The sequence below is a fragment of the Hevea brasiliensis genome, chromosome 12 (assembly GCF_030052815.1).
Source record: "Hevea brasiliensis isolate MT/VB/25A 57/8 chromosome 12, ASM3005281v1, whole genome shotgun sequence".
Taxonomy (NCBI): Eukaryota; Viridiplantae; Streptophyta; class Magnoliopsida; order Malpighiales; family Euphorbiaceae; genus Hevea; species Hevea brasiliensis.
Window position 1 is genome coordinate 92,528 of NC_079504.1, and position 19,030 is coordinate 111,557.

The 19,030-nt window shown below is 34.1% G+C and overlaps 4 protein-coding genes across 8 annotated transcripts; 2 read left to right on the top strand and 2 right to left on the bottom strand.

Moving 5' to 3' along the window:
- Positions 1-1,514: 1,514 nt before the first annotated feature.
- On the bottom strand, positions 1,515-10,250 carry LOC110654408 (uncharacterized). Of its 2 annotated transcripts, none has more exons than XM_021810381.2 (9): positions 10,007-10,243; positions 9,766-9,792; positions 9,598-9,677; positions 9,037-9,109; positions 8,735-8,792; positions 8,354-8,405; positions 8,191-8,215; positions 7,997-8,088; positions 1,515-1,971 (listed from the first exon to the last, which is right to left on the bottom strand). In XM_021810381.2, the coding sequence occupies exons 1-9, from the start codon at positions 10,109-10,111 to the stop codon at positions 1,860-1,862; spliced, it is 624 nt and encodes a 207-aa protein (XP_021666073.2). In that variant the 5' UTR covers positions 10,112-10,243; the 3' UTR covers positions 1,515-1,859. The 2 variants fall into 2 exon arrangements, with proteins under 2 accessions (XP_021666073.2, XP_021666074.2); XM_021810382.2 differs by lacking the exon at positions 1,515-1,971 and adding an exon at positions 7,359-7,671 and having other exon boundaries at positions 10,007-10,250.
- LOC110654407 (probable protein phosphatase 2C 27) lies at positions 1,870-5,310 on the top strand. 2 transcript variants are annotated; one of them, XM_021810380.2, is made up of 5 exons: positions 1,870-2,010; positions 2,487-2,718; positions 3,135-3,329; positions 3,663-3,868; positions 4,453-5,310. In XM_021810380.2, the coding sequence occupies exons 2-5, from the start codon at positions 2,518-2,520 to the stop codon at positions 5,009-5,011; spliced, it is 1,161 nt and encodes a 386-aa protein (XP_021666072.1). In that variant the 5' UTR covers positions 1,870-2,010; positions 2,487-2,517; the 3' UTR covers positions 5,012-5,310. The 2 variants fall into 2 exon arrangements, with proteins under 2 accessions (XP_021666072.1, XP_021666071.1); XM_021810379.2 differs by having other exon boundaries at positions 1,880-2,014.
- Positions 10,251-12,121: 1,871 nt separating the features above from the next.
- LOC110654404 (F-box/kelch-repeat protein At5g42360) lies at positions 12,122-15,187 on the top strand. 2 transcript variants are annotated; one of them, XM_021810374.2, is made up of 2 exons: positions 12,122-12,381; positions 13,063-15,187. In XM_021810374.2, the coding sequence occupies exon 2, from the start codon at positions 13,156-13,158 to the stop codon at positions 14,914-14,916; it is 1,761 nt and encodes a 586-aa protein (XP_021666066.2). In that variant the 5' UTR covers positions 12,122-12,381; positions 13,063-13,155; the 3' UTR covers positions 14,917-15,187. The 2 variants fall into 2 exon arrangements, with proteins under 2 accessions (XP_021666066.2, XP_021666065.2); XM_021810373.2 differs by having other exon boundaries at positions 12,141-12,381; positions 12,896-15,187.
- Positions 15,188-16,158: 971 nt separating this feature from the next.
- Positions 16,159-19,019, bottom strand: LOC110654406 (uncharacterized protein At5g43822). 2 transcript variants are annotated; one of them, XM_021810377.2, is made up of 6 exons: positions 18,454-19,019; positions 18,232-18,350; positions 17,974-18,159; positions 17,789-17,845; positions 17,608-17,672; positions 16,159-16,876 (listed from the first exon to the last, which is right to left on the bottom strand). In XM_021810377.2, the coding sequence occupies exons 1-6, from the start codon at positions 18,583-18,585 to the stop codon at positions 16,833-16,835; spliced, it is 603 nt and encodes a 200-aa protein (XP_021666069.1). In that variant the 5' UTR covers positions 18,586-19,019; the 3' UTR covers positions 16,159-16,832. The 2 variants fall into 2 exon arrangements, with proteins under 2 accessions (XP_021666069.1, XP_021666070.1); XM_021810378.2 differs by having other exon boundaries at positions 17,980-18,159; positions 18,454-19,017.
- Between the last annotated feature and the right edge of the window lie 11 nt (positions 19,020-19,030).

Here is a 19,030-nt window from a genome sequence, read left to right on the forward strand (position 1 = left end):
CAAGAAGTGGACCCAACAAGTACCAATCAACTTTTTTTTTTTCTTTTTGTCAAAAGCAATCAACTATTTATTGATGGGACAAAGAAAGGAATAAAGCATACGAGAATGGAAAGTTAACGTCTTTGCTCGGAAAAAATTCTTCTTCATGTCGCAATCTAGTGCAGCTACTTTGTTAAATTACTTAGTCTCTCTCGATTTAATAATTAAAAATATTTTAAAATTTTCATATTCCTGTAGAAGATTATTTCATGCAAAATAATAAAAAAATAAATTAAAATAAATCACATGAAAATTAGTCATAAATTAAAAGTATATTTGATAAAGATATTGACTTTAATAATGAAGATGATCGATTTTTACATCATTGTAAAGAGATAAGTATAGAATATACTTATATTACAGTAAAAAATTATATGAGTAAAATATAATTTTAAATTTTCAGAAAGAAAAAACTACTTAAAAAGTCATGAGAATTAAAAGAATATTTGATTTTATTAATTTTACTCTAATAATATTTTAAATTTATATTTTCACTCTTTTAATCGCTACTAAAAATAATAATAATAATAATTAAATTTTAAATAGAATGCATATCTACCTTAGCCTTGAACATTAGCCATCTTTTATGGCTCTACTTTTTTGTTCTCAACTTAATTATTATTATTATTAGACTCTCATCTTTGTAAGTTTAAGTTGAGAAAATGAAGTTATCTTTGATACCTTCCTTCTATGTGTTACACAACAACACATATCCATCTAATATATGTGCCCAACCAAATGAAAAACATTCCCACAAAAAAGGCAATTCCAGGAAACAAACAATTTTGAAATTTCAAGTGGGCATTTGGTCTTGCTTTTTATGGGGCCTTTTTTAAGTTTGGGCTTACTTGGATCATAACAAGATCCAGATGAACTTCTTCATTGAACGAGCCATGGTGGTGGGTTTTAGCCTCTTCGGTTTTTCCAAAAAAAAAAAGGCCCACCAAATCCATCATCAGATTGAGAACGTCGGCAACTTCATGAAGTGATTGCCAAAAACACATGCAATAATTGTATAATTAAAGTAATCATAATAATTATTACTATCATTTATTTCACATTCCTGTAAAATTGTGTATCCAATCATTTACGAATTTACCCTCTCATTTTCTTAATTTTTATTATTAATATACCTAAGCTGTGCTTTATCAATTTAAATTGAATAAATGAAATTAAACTCTTAATTTAACAGTTTAATTTAATTTTTAAAGTAATTTAATTTGATTTAATTTTAAATTTTAAAAATTTTAATTATTTCAATTTGATTTAATTTTAAAAAAATTAATTGAATTAAAATTAAATTATTTTATTATGATTAAAATTAAAATTAAAAATTAAAAATTTCATATTTATAAAAATAACTCATATATTTCTGAATTAAACCTCCATTGCCTCCTTATTAAACCATCTAAATGAATCAACAAGACAATAATAGAAGTCTCTGTTATGACCATAAAAGAAAAGGGCTAAGAAATTTTTCAATGGGACTAGTAGACTACTAGGAGTGAAAAAGTTGACAACCCGCTCATCCTAGCCGAAATTTTTTTTTAGTTTACACCAATGAAACACCGACGCGTCACTACTGGAATCCAAGGCTCCTTCAACGACCGTTAACCGAACCAAACCTCCCATAAAAGGAAAGGCACTTGCGTCGCCCTTACAGCTGCTTTTCTGAGATCCAACGGCTGGGACTCAATGGCGGCACCATCCCGTCAACCACAACATTCACCAACCATATCCTACCACGTGTCGGTGGGCTATCAGCTAGATGATCCACCGGATTACCTGGAATCGCCAGTAGCCAACCCAAAGCCAACAATTTAGTTCTCTCTCTGCGATGCAGATTTTCTCCTCTCTTTTTGAACTGCTTTTGATTCTCTCTTATCTCTCGCCCCTCCTCTCAGACGTCTCTCTTTAGGGTTCTTCGATGATCTGACATAGAAAGAGGAATAAGGAATCAACATCATCTTCGTATGTGAGAATTCTCTTTTGTTTTCTTTTCTTTTTTTCCTGCACTCCCTTGTCCTCCAAATTTTTGCATATTGTGTGCCCCTTTTTCTTTCCCTGTGTTTTTGCTTATTTCTTGTAGCATTTCCGGAATTCTTTCTCGTGTTTCTCGGTTTAATCGGTGGATTTTTCTTCGCTTTGTGTCACTGAATTACTGCAGATTTCGCATAATTTGGTATTTTTTCTTCGAAATTGTGAATAATTGAGAATGATTCTGTGATCTGGGACTAGTTGAAGATTTGAGAATTTGTTCCGTGAAGCTTTGAGTTTGCCTCCTGATTATTCTTTGCATAGTTGTCTGATATCTGAAGGAATTCCTTTTCTTGAAGTGTGTAGCTCGTCATTTTGGCTGATTTGTGAAGCTTATATTTTTGGCTATTTTAATAGATCAGAGGATTTAAGGGTAAAGTTAAAGTTGTTTGCTTTAACTGTATTCGCAGAAAACACTTGATATATGACTGGGAAGGGGATATGGCCGCTGGTATGGATCTTTCACCTCCGTTTACTGTATTAGAAGGTGGTTATAGTAAGGACAATGTACCATCTATGGAAAATCCGAACTCGGAGAATTTAGATAATCTGAAACAAACTGCAAATGGGAAACCTCCACGGAACCTCTCGGTTATGCGGCATAGTATGAGTTCTATGAGGATGCTGGATGACGCTGGTCTGGTAATTGTATTTTGTTTTGTCCTCTTTTTTCGTTCTTTTCCTTTGATGCTAGTAAAAGAAGCTGTGGGTCTGTGTCTGAGTCCTCAACATTTTATTGAAATGCTGAATGTTATAGCGATCATTTATTTAGAAAGTTAATCTTGAGAATTGGAAAATCTTTCATATTGTAATGGCCATTTTCTGCCCTTTTTGTTTTCTAAGTATAATCTTTTTCCTCGCGTGATAAGGAAAAAAACTACCTAATTTAGATTTCATATACAATATACTGAGAAACAAGCAGTGACAAGGTTCTATTTTCTTTTTCATTCCCCTTTCAAAACTTAATAGAAGATTTAAAAGTTAACTCCATTATGTTTAGATAGTTATATGATTTATTGCAAGTCCTTTGATTAACTATTTATCTCAATATTCTTCAGGCAATGGATGTTGGGCTTGATGTCAACAAGTCGCCTTCAGATGAAAAATCAAATTTTCTACCAGTGTTCCGATCAGGGAGCTGTGCTGAAGGAGGGCCTAAACAGTATATGGAGGATGAACATGTCTGTATAGATAATCTTATTGAACATCTAGGTGAAACGTCCAATTTCCCCTCTCCTGGAGCCTTCTATGGGGTGAGTATGTCATTTTCCTACCATCTAGCTTCTGGATATACTAAACTTCCTAGTTAATCACGAAAAAATCTAGATGGATAATTTCTTTGATCAGAAGTAATTGAAAGGGGACAAATTGCAATTCATACAGCGTTTGTTCTGTTGATTTATTTTTAATGATATAAGCACTTCTTTTATCATTCTTTCACTTCATTTCTAATATAGAAGTTGTATTTAGCAGCACTCGTCAATTTTGTAGCAAAAGTTGTGACTTTGGTAAGTTGTTAAAAATTTGTTGCCTTAGCTGGCCATATTCACTAACATTAACCGATACTTATTGATACATGTGCACAGGTATTTGATGGGCATGGAGGTACTGATGCAGCATCTTTTGTTAGAAATAATATTCTCAGGTTCATAATTGAGGACCCTCATTTTCCAATTTGCATGGAGAAGGCAATTAGGAGTGCTTTTGTGAAAGCTGATTATGCATTTGCAGATGATAGCGAACTTGATATCTCCTCTGGCACCACTGCACTAACTGCCCTTATCTTTGGAAGGCAAGTTTGCCTCATAGTTGCCTTTGATTTTAAATTTTGACTTGGAATTCATTATTGTACCGGGGGATATTGTTGCCAAATTCCTTTTAGAGGGGTAGTGCCCCAAGTGTCCAAGCATCCATCAGATGGACATTGGCCCTCCAAAGATGCTTCCCTGGAGGATGACGTAAATGACTTTATGAATAAATATTAGTTTTAACAATATGGAGCTGTAGGACTATTAGTTTTAACAATATGGAGCTGTAGGACTATAAGTTATAATAAAGAAGGATTAGGAGTGAAAGAATGAGAACGAAAGTGAGAGAAGAAGATTACAGTGTATGGTAGCATAGCAATAGTGATGCATTTGATCGAAGTTCCTTTTGAACTTTTTAAATTAGGATGAGCTAGGATTATCTTTTTCTGGAATTCCAATATTCATGTCTTTCTAAGATTATCTTAATCACTGAAATATGACAAGTCTACAGCTCTTTCCTGGTTCCTAGACACAGAACACCAGTTTTTTGGTTGTTTGTGATTTTGTCCTTGGTTGCTTTTCATTTGTTCCATGATTGGTTTGTCTCTAAAATAATTTCTCTTTACAGGACCTTGATAATTGCCAATGCTGGAGATTGTCGAGCAGTATTGGGGAGGCGAGGTAGAGCAATTGAGATGTCCAAAGACCACAAACCAAATTGCACATCTGAAAGATTGAGAATTGAGAAACTTGGTGGAGTCATATATGATGGCTACCTTAATGGCCAATTATCTGTTGCACGTGCCCTGGGAGACTGGCACATGAAGGGGCCCAAGGGTTCTGCATGCCCTTTAAGTGCAGAGCCAGAATTGCAGGATACAAATCTAACTGAGGAGGATGAGTTTTTGATCCTGGGTTGTGATGGCCTGTGGGATGTAATGAGCAGCCAGTGTGCAGTGACAATTGCAAGGAAGGAACTAATGCTACATAACGATGCTGAAAGATGCTCAAGAGAGTTGGTCAGGGAGGCTCTAAAGCGCAGCACATGTGATAACGTAACAGTGATAGTGGTTTGTTTCTCGCCAGACCCACCCCCTCGGATGGAGATCCCACAATTTCGAGTTCGAAGAAGCATATCAGCTGAGGGTCTCAATTTGCTCAAGGGTGTACTGGACTGCAACTCATGAAAGGATGGGATGATTTAGAGAGGTTTGTACAAATGCTTTTCAGGGACAATTTTTTTTTTTTCTCCTAGGCTGCTCCAAGTGTCCTCGTATGAATGGCTGATGTTCAGGAAATAAACATCGCATAGAATGTGATTCTTTTGAGTTTCAAAATCCTGTGCATCTGAGATCATTTATGTTGTACCATTTCATTGAGTTCATTGTTCAACTGTCTAGTTGCATGGACAAATCTCTTATTTTTCATTTATCCTTTGTACATATATTTGAAAAAAGAAAACTGAGGGGTATGCTCTTCCATTGCCCATTAGTTGTCTTGGCTATTTGTCATTCATTTAACTAACTGATTTACAGCAATGGTTTCATGGTATAACTTGATTAATTATTCCCTTTGATCGCTCATTGAATGATAGCATGTGGTATATGAACTTTTTTGGAATTTCTATTTCAGTATCTCGACCTTAAGTTTGCTCTCTTAAGTGTGAATTGTCATGTCATTACCAGCACGTACCAAATGGTGTTAGAAGCCGTATGCGTATTAATGTACCAATTTTCTGCTCTCTCTCACAGTGCTGAGTAGACCTAAGCGCGCAGTTTTCGAACTTGATTTCAATTCTAATTTTATTTTGATTTAATTTTAGTTCAATTTATTTACTTTGATCAAATTTAATAGTTAAATTTTTTATTAAAAATTTAACTTGGAATTAGATTGAATCAATCAAAATTGATCTGACTTAGTTTTGATCTGATTACTCCAATTAAATATGAGTTTATCAATTTTGATTCAAATTCAGACTGGCCTATGTCTAGCTCTGAGAAAAGTATATGCTATTGCTACATGTAGAATAGCCTAGGAGCTAGAATTTTGTCAGGGAGGCTAACGAGTGCGCGGACTGATTACTCAATCAATGAAAACTATTTCTCCTTTTAGTTTAACCTATAAAACTCATATTTTTGTAAATTTAAATTTTATTTTTCCTACATTTTTTTTTAATAAAATCCTACGAATTGATGAAATTAAAAAATTGCATGAAATTTCAATTGTTTTAGAAAGACAATGAAATCAAAAGTTTTTTCTAACCTTTCTTTTTGAGTATATTAATCTCCTATATATCATATTGAAGTGTTGCTAATAAAATAATTCCCCAAAATACATCTTTAAAATAAAGATAATAAAAACCTCTAATTTGTCATCATGGCTTTGGTATTTTAAGTTAATTACATCAATTCATTTTATACTACGACTTACTTTGATGGAGCAAAGTACAGCAAATCAGTTCTTATCTTTATTTGAGGTAAAAATAATTTCAAAAGCTCCATTTGTTCTCATTTGCTGAAATTGCAAAGGCGCTTTGAGGAATTCTTATAAAGCAAAATGGCAAACACATGCACAATCACTTATTTCAATGTCTTAGTTGGTCCCTTAAAAGTTTTATAGTAAAAGCTCATTTTGGTGGTATTGGTAACATATGCACACATGCATTTGGACTCCTCATATTTCTTTTTTTTTTTTTTTTGCCATCTTGTCTTTCGAAACTAACCCTCAACTGTAGAGGATTCTAAATACAAGATAGTGTCGTGGACTGTTTTCTCAAGAAGATATGGATGTTTTTGTGAGCTTTGTTCTACCAACTTTTGTATTTTTTTTTTTTTTTTTTGATAGAGCTTACTTCTTTTTAGGCTTAGGTGTTTTGGGTGGTTTTACTGGCATAAAGTTGTTTGGAGCTTATCCTCTCAGTTTCTTAATTTATTTTCTCTTTAATAATAAAATCTCTTGCTTAAAAAATAGCTAATTACACTAATTCTTCAGGCAAATAAGTTGTTAGCAATCAAATGATTCTGATTTATCCATCTAGCTTTTAGATTTTCCATGTCGTAATTGTGAGAGATTTTTTATGAATCTCGAATGCAGAACTCTAAATAGAGGGAAGGGATTAAAGTATTTGGGAAGTTTGTGAAATTACTAATTTATCCTTGAAATATTTTGGAATTTTAGGACCCCAGTGCTCCCCTTTCCCTAGGATGCTTCCGTCTCCTTGCTCAATGGGTATCGTAAGTTCCAACTGGGGTTACTAATTTGGTTCAACCTCCTGGGCTTCGGCAATGACTCCATGATAGCTTGGGCTTAGCTGTTTGCCGTGTGGGTGTGCTTAGAGCTTCGGCTCTTTTCAGTAATTACCAAAAAATAAAAAAATAAAATCTCCCGCCAGTTGACATCAGTCAGCACCGGTAATTTTGTTCAAAAATAAAAGTCTACATCGGTAATCGCAGCCTAATTATTCTAGATTGAATTTGACGGTTTCAGGTTACATTGTTGAAAAGAAAGAGAGAGAGAGAGAGAGAGAGAGAGAGAGGAGGGCAATAGCCTTTGGATAGGTTCAGTCAACAAGACCAAATGCTTAACAAGAAGCAATTAGGAAACAAATACAAGTGATGACCACATAACCATCATTCTCCTTGTTTGAAGTTGGAAACAGAACGAAGAACAATGACCCCACATCACTTGCGTATTGAAACAAAATTTGTGAGTTCAAAAAACAAGACAGCCAAATTCAATCATGGAAATTTTTTCCATGGCAAGTTAATGGGTTTAAATAATCTATTTGATAGGAGTGACTCAGAGTTCTCCATCTGGTTCATCATCGCCATTTGACTGATGAGAATAGCTGCACATAAAACGAAAGCTCATCTTATATGAAGCTGAACCCCAACTACTATATGTCAACTGTTAAACCTAGTTGTTTATGAAAGAACCACAATTTTTTATAAAATAATAAGTAAACAATACAAAATTGAAGGATGAAGTAGAATTTCCTAGTTTCTAATTGATATATGTGCAAACAAGTTGGGTATTTTCTTGGAGTTGAAATATGATGCATATCATGCAATGTTTTCTTTTCTTTTCTTTTCTTTTTTTTTTTTTTTTTTTTCAGGGTATGTGTTTAGCATTTGTTAAGTGAAGATCAATTCAAATTTGAGATTCAATATTACCTTGAATGGGTGCAATGCTTGCTCAAATCTTGACATAGAACCTTACTGACACCTCCTACTTTCACAGATCCTTTCTTTATCAATTCTGTCAACTGCAATATTAATCAACATTAGTAGCGCTACATTGTTAGCTTCTATACAAACAAAAATGGCCTTTGAATCTAGAAATGGCTAATCATGATAAGAATAATCACCTCATCTTCAGTTTCCTCCAGTAACCTGTCCCATTTTAAACACATGGATTGAACTTAGTAAACTATGATCTTATTGGCCTTATCAACCTTGGAACAGACGCCATTACAAAATCAAACAATTACTTAATATAAGCGCATAAGTGAAAACCATTTGACATCTCACCTTCCACAATAAGATGATATGGCTTTTGAATATGCTCGAGCCTCTTGCTTATCTATTGACAAAAACAAATGTTTTAATAAAAATAATGGCTAAACCTATTATATCATAATAAAAATAATGAATCCTTTAATAAAAATTTCAAACAACTATAAAAGAGGGAACTCGCAATAAACATCCAGAGTTAAACCAGTCATCATCATCAATGCATTTTGGAAGTACATAAAAACAAACAGAAAAGTATAATTTATTCAAAAAAAACATCAGGTTCAGCAAGAGGAAGAAAATGGCTGCCCAGGCACAAATTTGTTCAAGGCTTAAAGCATGCTAGCCAAACTAAAAGGAAGATATGGTTAACTGCAGCTATTGCAAGAAAGTACGCACTAGCTGTAAGATTATCCCAGTTATCCACTTTGACCCACAAGCTTCTTGTGGAATCCATCTGCAAAAAAGACGAAGATGAATATTGATTACAATGTCACAAAAATTTTTCAGGAATATGTTGCAATTTATCCAAGTGTACTGCTGCATGTCTACAAAAATACCTTGTCTGATTCTCAATAATAATAATAATAATAATAAAGGATACACGATGACAGAATACAGAATTATGAAACGTGCCTTGCCTCAAATGAAAAAGAAAGGAACATGATTGACAGAGAAACCAATCCAAACTGAAAACATACCTTTTCAAGAGTGTAATCTTGCATCTTCTCACAAAGTCCATCCAAGAGTTCAACAACTCTCAATTCGCTGACTCTATTTGAAAATTTGAAGCATTTGCACAATTATAAAATTAGACATTGTTACATAAATTATACCCAGTAGGAAATAATTTATTTGAAAAGAGATCATATAACGTAATATCCATAACATTAAGTAAACAGTAGTTGTTTTAAATGTCATATATCCATATCTATAAAATTGAAAGTAAAAAATTAAGTTTATAATTTTGCAAATACCTAGATCCACTCCCTGGAATAAGTGAAAATATGAAATGAACAAAATTTGCCTGTTTAAATCAATTTGCTGATCTAATTGTTATTTATTAAGTCCAGTCCTTTGTCCTTAATCTCCCATTTTAAATCTAAAGCTTAGTTCTTGACCTTATACCACGCATTTTCATCACCCTCCAACATTAAACTCTCCACTATACACTCCAGATATCCATCAGAAATGAAAATTGCCACTCACATGACTGGTCGTTTTCCTCCTGCAGAAGCTGAAAGGAGATATTGAAACAATACCTGTAATCGATTACCTTTCCTTCACGTTGACCTTTAGAATTCAAGCGATTTCTCATATCCAAATGATTCCTTGGTTTTTCCTATATGCAAAATGCCAAATCATCACAATTCTCACAAAATGGGGAAAAAAAAAGAAAAAGAAAAAAAAGAGAACAGCAAAATCCTTACATTTGAAAGCCCTCGCTCCAACTCATCCTGCAAAGCATTTACCGCCCCAATCAGATTACATTAATCACTTAACTAATAATAAATTACAAAAAATAATATTGCAATTAAGATCAATTTATCTGGAGTGTGCTCTGGTTGAGAAAATCAGAGATCACCGAATTGAAATATCCAAAGTTGAAATCAGCTAAAGAAATTTCTGATAAAAAAAATGGAAGACCGCAGAGAGAAGAATGAGAAATACCGCAACGGCATAACATGCACCGCACTTGTCTTCGACGGCTAAAACGACTGTGAAGGTCAATATGGCGAATATGGTGATGAGCCACACCGCCACAGACTCCGCCATTTTCTTCTTCTTCTTCTTCCTCTTTGTCTCTTCACTAACCGTAGAATTGTGTTAAACCCTAGGGCACTCGGCCCAGCCCATGCCTTACGTCCAGATCCTAATGAGAACCGTGAGATATTAAGGTATTATATTTTTATTAAATGGCATACAAATCAACTTTGTTAATAATAATAAAAGTGGACATGATAATCTTTCGAACCTTATAAATAGGAAGTGGTCCAAATTCATTTGTCCAAAGTCATGATGCATTAATATGCGGCCTTTCATTATTTGACACCTCTCTCTATTGAGTGCTTGAAAACGCACATGTTCCTTAATTAATACCCTTGTTAGATCATTATTATAGATAATGAGATATTCCCTAATATAGGTGTAATGGAATTTGAATGCAAATGGCATAATATCATCCTGTATATTTATTTTTATATATAAAAAATATAATTAAATTTAAATTTAAATTAGACATATACAGGGAGATATCTATTTTAATTTTTAATATAAAATTTTTTATTTTTAATTTAAATAACATAAAACTCTTTAATTTTTAATTTAAATAATATAAAATCTCTTTATTATTTTATATAGTTGGTTTCCAAATTATTTTTATTAACATCACACTTGTTAAATTATAAAATTATATTTTATCTATTAATTTGATAATTATTATGAAAATAATTTAATTATTTTTTCTTTACCAACAGTACTGACTATTTAAATTACACAAATTAATATTTTAATAACTTATAATATATTTAAATGAAGTTAATACTTCATGAAATATATATATTTTTTAATTTAATAAATGATAAACTAATGTAAATAATTTTGAAATCGACTACTAAATATTACAGAAATTTTATGACTTTTAAATTGAAGATCAGATAATTTATATTATAAATTAAAATTTAAATATTTTATTATTATATATCTAAAATTGAAATATGACCTATGTAATTTACTTTAAAAATTATTATTAATTGAATTTTGATATAAGACAATTTTAAAATTATTTACTTTTAATGTATCAAATTGATAATATTTTTAGAATCATTCCAAAAATTTAATATTAATTATAAGATTATTATTAGAAAAAAAAATAAATTAATTAAATAAATTTTAAATTAAATATTGATTATAAATCAATATATTTATCATTATGTGTTACGTTAATTAAATTTTATAACAGATATTCAGTTTAAAAAATGACTAAATAGGTTCTTAACTAAAAATAAGGACGCGTAATTATTAATTTTTGTGATAAGGGCTCATAGCCCTCTCTTGCAACATCGTGCCCGTGACGATTACCATGAGATGTTATTGAGCAAGGAGCGGGTCATGGGCTCCACCAATCTAACAACCCTTCATTATTCGCCTCCATTTTCTCTAACTCCGCCGAACATTTCGCTGATTCGCTCCGTCACATCCAAATTCAATGCCACCGAAGTCGTTCCCTGCTTCGATTCCTGATGCCTGTTTCATTTTTAAATTTTAAGGAGAGATTAATAATAATAATTAAAATACTTAAAATTTTATAAATATAAAGTGTATTATTTTTAACACATTTAAAATATTATATAAATTTTAATTATTCAGAAAATATTATATAAATTTTTAATTTTTGAGCTTCATATATTCTATTAAATGCAAAAATTAAAAAAAATCAATTAAATAAAAGGGAATTCGTCTCCCTCAATTTCAAATTAAGTTGTGCGAAATTAATGATTTATGAAAAATTATAAAATGTTTTCAATTTTTTTATAAAAGGATAAAATTTTTTTAAATAAAATATATAATATATTTTATTTAATTATAGGAGATAATATATATATAATAATATATTTAATAATTTTTTATCGTTAATTATTTTAATCTCAATTTGAATTAATTATGAACGTAAAACGACCGTAGCTACTCGTACTTCACTACGATAACTGTGGGGAAGCATCAAATGACATAGAAACCTTTGCGTGTGTGTATGTTTTTTTTTTTTTTTTTAAAATAAAGAAACTAAAAAAAAAAAAAAAAAGAGAGAGAATGACAAATGGGAAAGAAAAAGAAGAGCTGATGGGTCGCTTTTCAATGTGAGTACTGTGTCTCCTTTTACTAATTCCAACCTTACCAAATCAAGCACTAATTTTTGCTTCTTAACATCATCTGCACTCGCTCCAATCTAATCGCGGATTGGGATTTTCTTTACTTGAGGGTTCAGATTTGGTTTCACATTTTGGATTCTTGGATTTCGGATTTCTCCCACCACATTTTGTCAAAATGTAAGTCACATTTTTTTATCTCTATATCTCTTCTCTAGGCTTTGTATGGATGTTTGATAACTGGGAAATCAGAGGAAAAAAAGGGAAGTAATCAGCGGATTTTATGTTTTTTTTTTTTTAATGCTAAAAATGGTTGCTTCAAGATTTTCTTTTGTTTTCTTCAGATGGATCACGGGTGTTCTTCGTTTTTTCTTTTTTTAACATTTGACCGACAATGTTGCTTATTGTTTCTCTACTGGTAAATTAGTTCTTACTTAAAATATGATTCAAAGTTTCTCTCTTGGTCTTTGTAGAACAATAAATCGATTTCAGGTTGCGAATTTGTATAAAAGAACTGTAGATTTTTGTACCCACTAGTTTAAGAAAATAACTTTTTCTTCTTTAGGAAAAAGCTGTAATATAACTTAATTACTTGATTAACTGTTTTCCAGCTCAATGGATCCTGTAGGTTTCGATTTTAATTTAAAAACTGATAATTTTCCTAATTTACCGTCTGTTCTTTTTTTTGGCAAAGGATCTGACTTGAAGGAGCTTCCTCTATCCCAAATTTTATGTTATGGATCTGGCAGCTATGCCAGGACTCTGCATTTGGGGAATGACGTCTTTATATCACCTCTTCCCCCAAGATTTCTTGCTCTGACGATGCCTGTGCATAATCTTTCTTCGTTGCTTGTTTTGTAGAACAATAGAAGTTGAACTGGGGGAATGATGACTTTGAATGATGACTAACGGTGTTTGCGAGATGGTTAGGGTTTATAAGCTGTTGGTTGGAAAATGTCAATGAATGGAAGGTTTTCTGAGAGACTAACTGGAGAGGCATATCTTAATCGGGATTTTGAAGCTTTGAGAGTGTCTCGGCGGCTTGTGAGAAGTGTTAGTCAGAAGTTGAAGAAAACAAACAACAGATTTGAAGGAGATGCGGAGGATGATGCGAGGGGGATTTCTGCAAAATGTCTTCCTTTATATGGCAGGGGTGGTGGTTGTAAAGTAGGTGCTGACGCTGGTGAGGAATATGGGGATCCAAGTAGTAGGAGAAGGTCATCAAGTGCCAGTGAAGGAGGAAAGGGGTACAAACCAATATGTGGCACTGATGAACCTGGAGTTGATTGCTTCTCATACGGGGTTAGGGAAAAGTTTTGGAAGAAAAATATCAGAAAAGATTTAGAACTTGAAGATTCAATAGAAAATAGCAGCTTGCACATCTTTCTTCCAGATGACATATTGGAAATGTGTTTGGTAAGACTCCCATTGACCAGTCTCATGAATGCCCGCCTTGTATGCAAGAAGTGGAGATACTTGACCACCGCACCTCGGTTCTTGCAAATGAGACGAGATGGTTTGCATCAGAATCCATGGTTATTTCTCTTTGGGGCTGTTAAAGATGGCTATTGTTCTGCGGAGATACATGCATTGGATGTATCACAAGACCAATGGCATAGGATTGATTCTGATATTCTAAAAGGAAGGTTCATGTTCTCTGTTGCTAGTATTCAGGATGATGTTTATATTGTTGGAGGTTGTTCTAGCTTGACTCACTTTGGGAGAGTGGATAGGAGCTCATTCAGAACTCACAAAGGGGTGCTGGTCTTCAGCCCTTTAACAAAATCTTGGCGCAAAGTTGCTTCCATGAGGTATGCAAGATCAATGCCTATTTTGGGAATTTCTGAGGTTAGCTCCAATTTTTCAATTTTACAGAGTCATCAGCATCGGCAAGAAAGGCATTTTCCCAGGTCTCGAATTGGTGGTGTTTCAGATGTTTATGAGGATCCTCATCGGCTTTCACTAAGACGTCAGTACAGAAATGCTTTTGATGAAGATGAAACATCATTGTTACATAGCAGAAAGTCACACAAGTTCATTAGACAAAAAAATGATCAGCGAAATGCTAAGGGTTGTAAAAGTTTTGTATTGATTGCTATTGGAGGTCTCGGATCTTGGGATGAGCCTCTGGATTCTGGAGAAATCTATGATCCCTTATCAAATAAATGGACAGAAATCCAGAAGCTGCCCATAGATTTTGGGGCGGTGTGTTCTGGGGTTATATGTAATGGGATTTTTTATGTTTATTCGGAGACAGGCAAGCTTATGGGATATGACATAGAAAGGGGCTTCTGGATAGCAATCCAAACCTTCCCATTCCCTCCCCGTGTTTATGAGTATTACCCTAAACTTGTATCTTGTAACGGTCGATTATTCATGCTTTCAGTCTCCTGGTGTGAAGGAGATGGTCAAATAGGCCAGAGGAACAAGGCTGTTAGGAAATTGTGGGAGCTAGATCTTATGTATCTTACCTGGACTGAAGTGTCGGTACATCCTGATGCCCCAATGGACTGGAATGCTGCATTTGTTGCGGACAAAAACCTTATATTTGGGGTGGAAATGTTCAAAATATTTGGTCAAGTATTGGACTTCCTGACTGTATGTGATGTGTCAGAGACAGGGACGAATTGGAGTCATATTTCAAGGAATCACATGACTCATGAATTGGATGCTTCTTCATGTATTACTAAATCACTGGCCGTGCTGCATATGTGAAGTCCCTTGATTACTCTGATTGGTGAAGAAAATTTTACGTTTATTATCACGTGGGGATTTTGAGCATAGATTGTGACTCCGAATTTCATTCTTGGGACTTAATCAGTTTGCACCTGGGCAGTTTATTGTGTCTATTTTTCTTCACTGCTGTTCATAAATTGATCCTGTATTCCTAATCTTTCTTTCTTATGTTGCATTAAAAAATAAATTCATCTGTTGTTCATCCAATTTGAAGGTTTATTCATTAGAAAGTCCAGCAACATTTTCGTTCTTTTCTTTTTCTTTTTTTGCTTGTGGGTGGATGTTGTTCAGTTGGAAGATGTTGGAGATTGCTTACTGTGCTATCATGGCAGACCATGATGCTGGCTGCATAGACAAATGATTTATAGATGCATCTTTGTGTTTGATTACCTGAAGAAGGCTGTTTTCACGTATTACTTTATAAATCCCGTGAATTTACACTTTTTGTAATGATATTATCTCATTTAGCGGTGTTTTAATTACTCAAATCTTGGGTTTAAAGGACACAGTGCCTTTCTACTATGTTAAGTTACACTCTAGCATGATGCAGTAATCATCTGAAGAAATGTCAACGTGTATCCGGGCATGCTGAGTAATCTTTCGGGTCCGATAGTCAGCATGCTGGAAGGCATCAACTGGTTCAATGGTCGCTTTTGGATCTCCAGAAACTTTATATGCTCTATCATCAGTTCGTAAAAAGCCTCTCAACAGCCTCCTGAGATTCTCCATCCGTTTCTCAAGTAACACATCAACTCAAGTATAGGTCTAATCCCATCTGCTTCACACAACCCCTTGTTCGTCCAAAAAAGTAGATATTGCTGCTAGTGCTGCCTCAACTACCTTGACATTTGTGTGATCTAAAAAGGCAACCAGCTTCTCAACAGCCTGTTTTTCCATAAGGCAAAACAAAGAAAAATTGACAGGTTGTGGCACAAAATCCAGGTGGGGCCAACTCTGTCAATTTTGTTAAATTAAAGATTAGCTTCTGCCTTGTATGGCCCAAATCTGTTTATTATATAATGAGAACATTCGAACACACTTTTTTTTTCTTTCAGGTGTTCACAGATAGGGAAGAAATAAAGACGCTTTTGCCATTGGAACAAGATCATTCAACTGGGATTTGCAAAAAATTTAAGTACTGACAACTGTAAGGAAGAAATCTAGCTGATGGCAACAGTTTACCATGGGCCATCTTTTTTGGATTAAAGCTTAGTAACAGACTTGAGCAAATAGAGCATTAGTTGAACTTTTAAATAGCAGTGTTTCTGTTCCATATTAACAGAATTAAGCAAACAGAGTATTAATATACATCCCATGTGACATAAATCTGACATAAACTCTCGATGCCTCTTTACAATAATGGGAAAGAACTCATTCCCAAAGACAACCATGTTTCCTGCAATGAGTTGGATAGCGTGCCTTTGCAACAACAGCTGTTTGCGCTAGGTCCTTGAGCATCGACAAATATTCTTTAAACAGCTGATAAGTTGCAGGATGATTAGCTCATAATGATAATACAATCAACTCTATACAACCAAATATTACCATAGTTGAAATTGACTCTGCTCAATAGGAATTAGGGAAAATATCTGCCACAGTGACACACATGGGTAACTGGGGCAATAAGCTCTTCATGCAGATCATGCAGTCTTTCACAGGAATATTCTGTTAAGGTATAGATGAGGAATGTCACTTTTCTGAGGAGAATGAACGCTGGCAATACTGAGAATTTTTGTCAGCACTGCACTCTACTAATCTGAAAAAATGTTGATTCTTCAAGCTGCTCAAAATAATCCTTCCACAAAGACATTATGCTGCTAGCATAAACTCTACTATACCAATGAGATTTCTGTTTCCACACTGCTATAAAAGCTTGTCAACAACCACACAAGAATTTAACTGATCTCTTCTGCAAAGATGATGTCAAAGATGAGATCCACTGCATTTAAGAATTTAGCCACTAGTTAAGAGGAAGAAGTGAAAGTAGAAATTAGCAAATGTTAATAATAACAGTTTGATAACGCTAAAGAATAGATGATGGAGTTTAGGTTAAACCATTGGACAAGCAAAAACATACACTTGCAGGGTCTATTCAACTAAATGAAATCAGTCAGGTAGGAAAGTTTCATCATTTTTCACAAGTTCATCTAGGGCTCTCCAACAGAAAACCAACATTGTTAAGTTTTGTAATGGAAAACCATCTGTCATATGATTAAACAATCTCCAGACTCCTAGTAAATTCAAAATAATACGTTAGATAGAATGTTTATACCTCTTCTGAGTTCTGATTCAGTTATTTTGTCAAACAAAATTGAGGATATTTCAAGACAACAGGAACTCAAAAACATTAAAAATGTAAGGATAACAATGTGAAAGTTATCTCAAAGTCAAAGAACAGATTTTTTTGCCTAGGAGATTCCATCTCAAAGTCAATTCCCCACTATGTTCCACTTACTATTCCATAAACTGATTCTCACCCATAAATCTTATTCAATTTAGCTGGCATTAGCTAGAATTATAATTGATTAGCCAAGAAAGAAAGTGGCCGAGCCACATACACTTGAAGTGGATATGCACATAAAAAATGCACGAACAAGTATAAATGAGAGCATGCAGTAGGCACACTGAAATAAATTAACTTCTTCACATGCTTCATTATCTGCTATCTACCTTCCTCTTTGGGGATATTAGGCTGATCAACCATGAGTTGCTGGAGTGCAGCTAGATCACTGGAACTGCAATGTAGTGCAATATACATCATAACCAGGTAAATGATCTTACTTTGTTAAATTCCCTAAAAGAAATGAAAATATTTTTCCCCCAATGTTTAAAGAAATGGAACTTAGTGTACCTGGGTTTCAAGATATGCGCTGGAAGTGCTGATACCACAGATGATTTAAGAAGATACCTGCCAGAAAATTAGAATGGCCATTAAGTTTTAAATAATATGAGTCTGCCAATGATTATTCAGCGTGAAAGAATAGGCAGAAAAATGCATTCTTTCACATATTAAAAAGCTTATAAACTAATCCAAACTTGTACTCTGAGCGATGCATATCATGAAGAATCATAAGCCCATCCAAGCAATCAGCAAGACATGGCTTAATACCAATTCGTTGCTGCAACTGTTTTGCTGTCAGCTGATTAGAACCCACTTTAACAAATAGCCTACCATCCCGATGCATCTTCTCAAGAAACAATACAATTCCACGAAACTCTTCCCTGAAATAGTCAGTCATTCCAAAGTTAACACAATTCCTCAGTAATTGAATGAAAAGGGTAGAAGAAACTTACAGTGTCTTGTTCATGGAAAGAAAAATGGTCTCTAAGGACTCCATTTGCTTTCTCAACACTGCATCTACTATGCCACTCACACTATTCAAAGCCCCATAATTGTTAGAATCTTGAATCACCTGATAACAAAGTTTGTATCTTTTGTTTTATTTTTTGTGGGTGAGAATCCAACAAGAAAAAGAAATAGTTAAAAAAATTTATCAAATTAGGGAAAAAAATGACCTTTAACCTCTCGATTATGGAACAAGCGTTTCTGAATTGCGAAAGCAAGCGAGATCGATGATGGTCCCATTTGTCCATTTCTTCTTTGACCTTTCTGAATCTCTGCTGATATTTTTTCACAATTGATTCCATAGCGGCTTCAAAACCCTTCTTCTGCTGCTTCTGCAACCTCTGTTTTCTCGCTCCAAAACCTTTCCGCCGCCGGTTTCTAGCAAATGCAACGGCACCGTTTCTTCAAATCACAAATTACTCCTCTAAAGTTTTTGAATTTACATTAAGATCCACAAAAAGTCTTAAAATACAGGTGAGCATTCTGTCGAACCGAACGATGTAAAATGAAAACCGAACCGATTCGGTTCGTTTATCGATTTCACAGCAGTTCAACAAAGGGCAGAAATTGCAGTTCAACAAACGAATCGATGGATAGCAGTGATAAGGCGTCGCTAATCGCTCGGACCTCGGAGGCGTCGCCACGAGATGGGCACTGGACTGTGCGGCACACCCCTAAAGAGTCGGATCAGAGGGGCGGGAGTCGGGATATGTGGTGTAGGGAGTGAGACGACGAAATTAAGGAAAA

Bases quoted from the DNA above. Each gene is read 5' to 3' on its own strand.
- LOC110654407 (XM_021810380.2), top strand. From the start codon at position 2,518: ATGGCCGCTGGTATGGATCTTTCACCTCCGTTTACTGTATTAGAAGGT. The intron at 3,330-3,662 runs GTGAGTATGTCA...ACATGTGCACAG, and splicing joins CTCCTGGAGCCTTCTATGGG to GTATTTGATGGGCATGGAGG. The intron at 3,869-4,452 runs GCAAGTTTGCCT...TTCTCTTTACAG, and splicing joins ACTGCCCTTATCTTTGGAAG to GACCTTGATAATTGCCAATG.
- LOC110654404 (XM_021810374.2), top strand. From the start codon at position 13,156: ATGTCAATGAATGGAAGGTTTTCTGAGAGACTAACTGGAGAGGCATAT.
- LOC110654406 (XM_021810377.2), bottom strand. From the start codon at position 18,585: ATGGAATCAATTGTGAAAAAATATCAGCAGAGATTCAGAAAGGTCAAA. The intron at 17,673-17,788 runs GTACACTAAGTT...ACTACATTGCAG, and splicing joins GCGCATATCTTGAAACCCAG to TTCCAGTGATCTAGCTGCAC. The intron at 16,877-17,607 runs GTAGATAGCAGA...TCTTAAATGCAG, and splicing joins TAATATCCCCAAAGAGGAAG to TGGATCTCATCTTTGACATC.
- LOC110654408 (XM_021810381.2), bottom strand. From the start codon at position 10,111: ATGGCGGAGTCTGTGGCGGTGTGGCTCATCACCATATTCGCCATATTG. The intron at 8,216-8,353 runs GTGAGATGTCAA...AAAATGGGACAG, and splicing joins ATATCATCTTATTGTGGAAG to GTTACTGGAGGAAACTGAAG. The intron at 8,089-8,190 runs GTGATTATTCTT...TTAATATTGCAG, and splicing joins TGGAGGAAACTGAAGATGAG to TTGACAGAATTGATAAAGAA.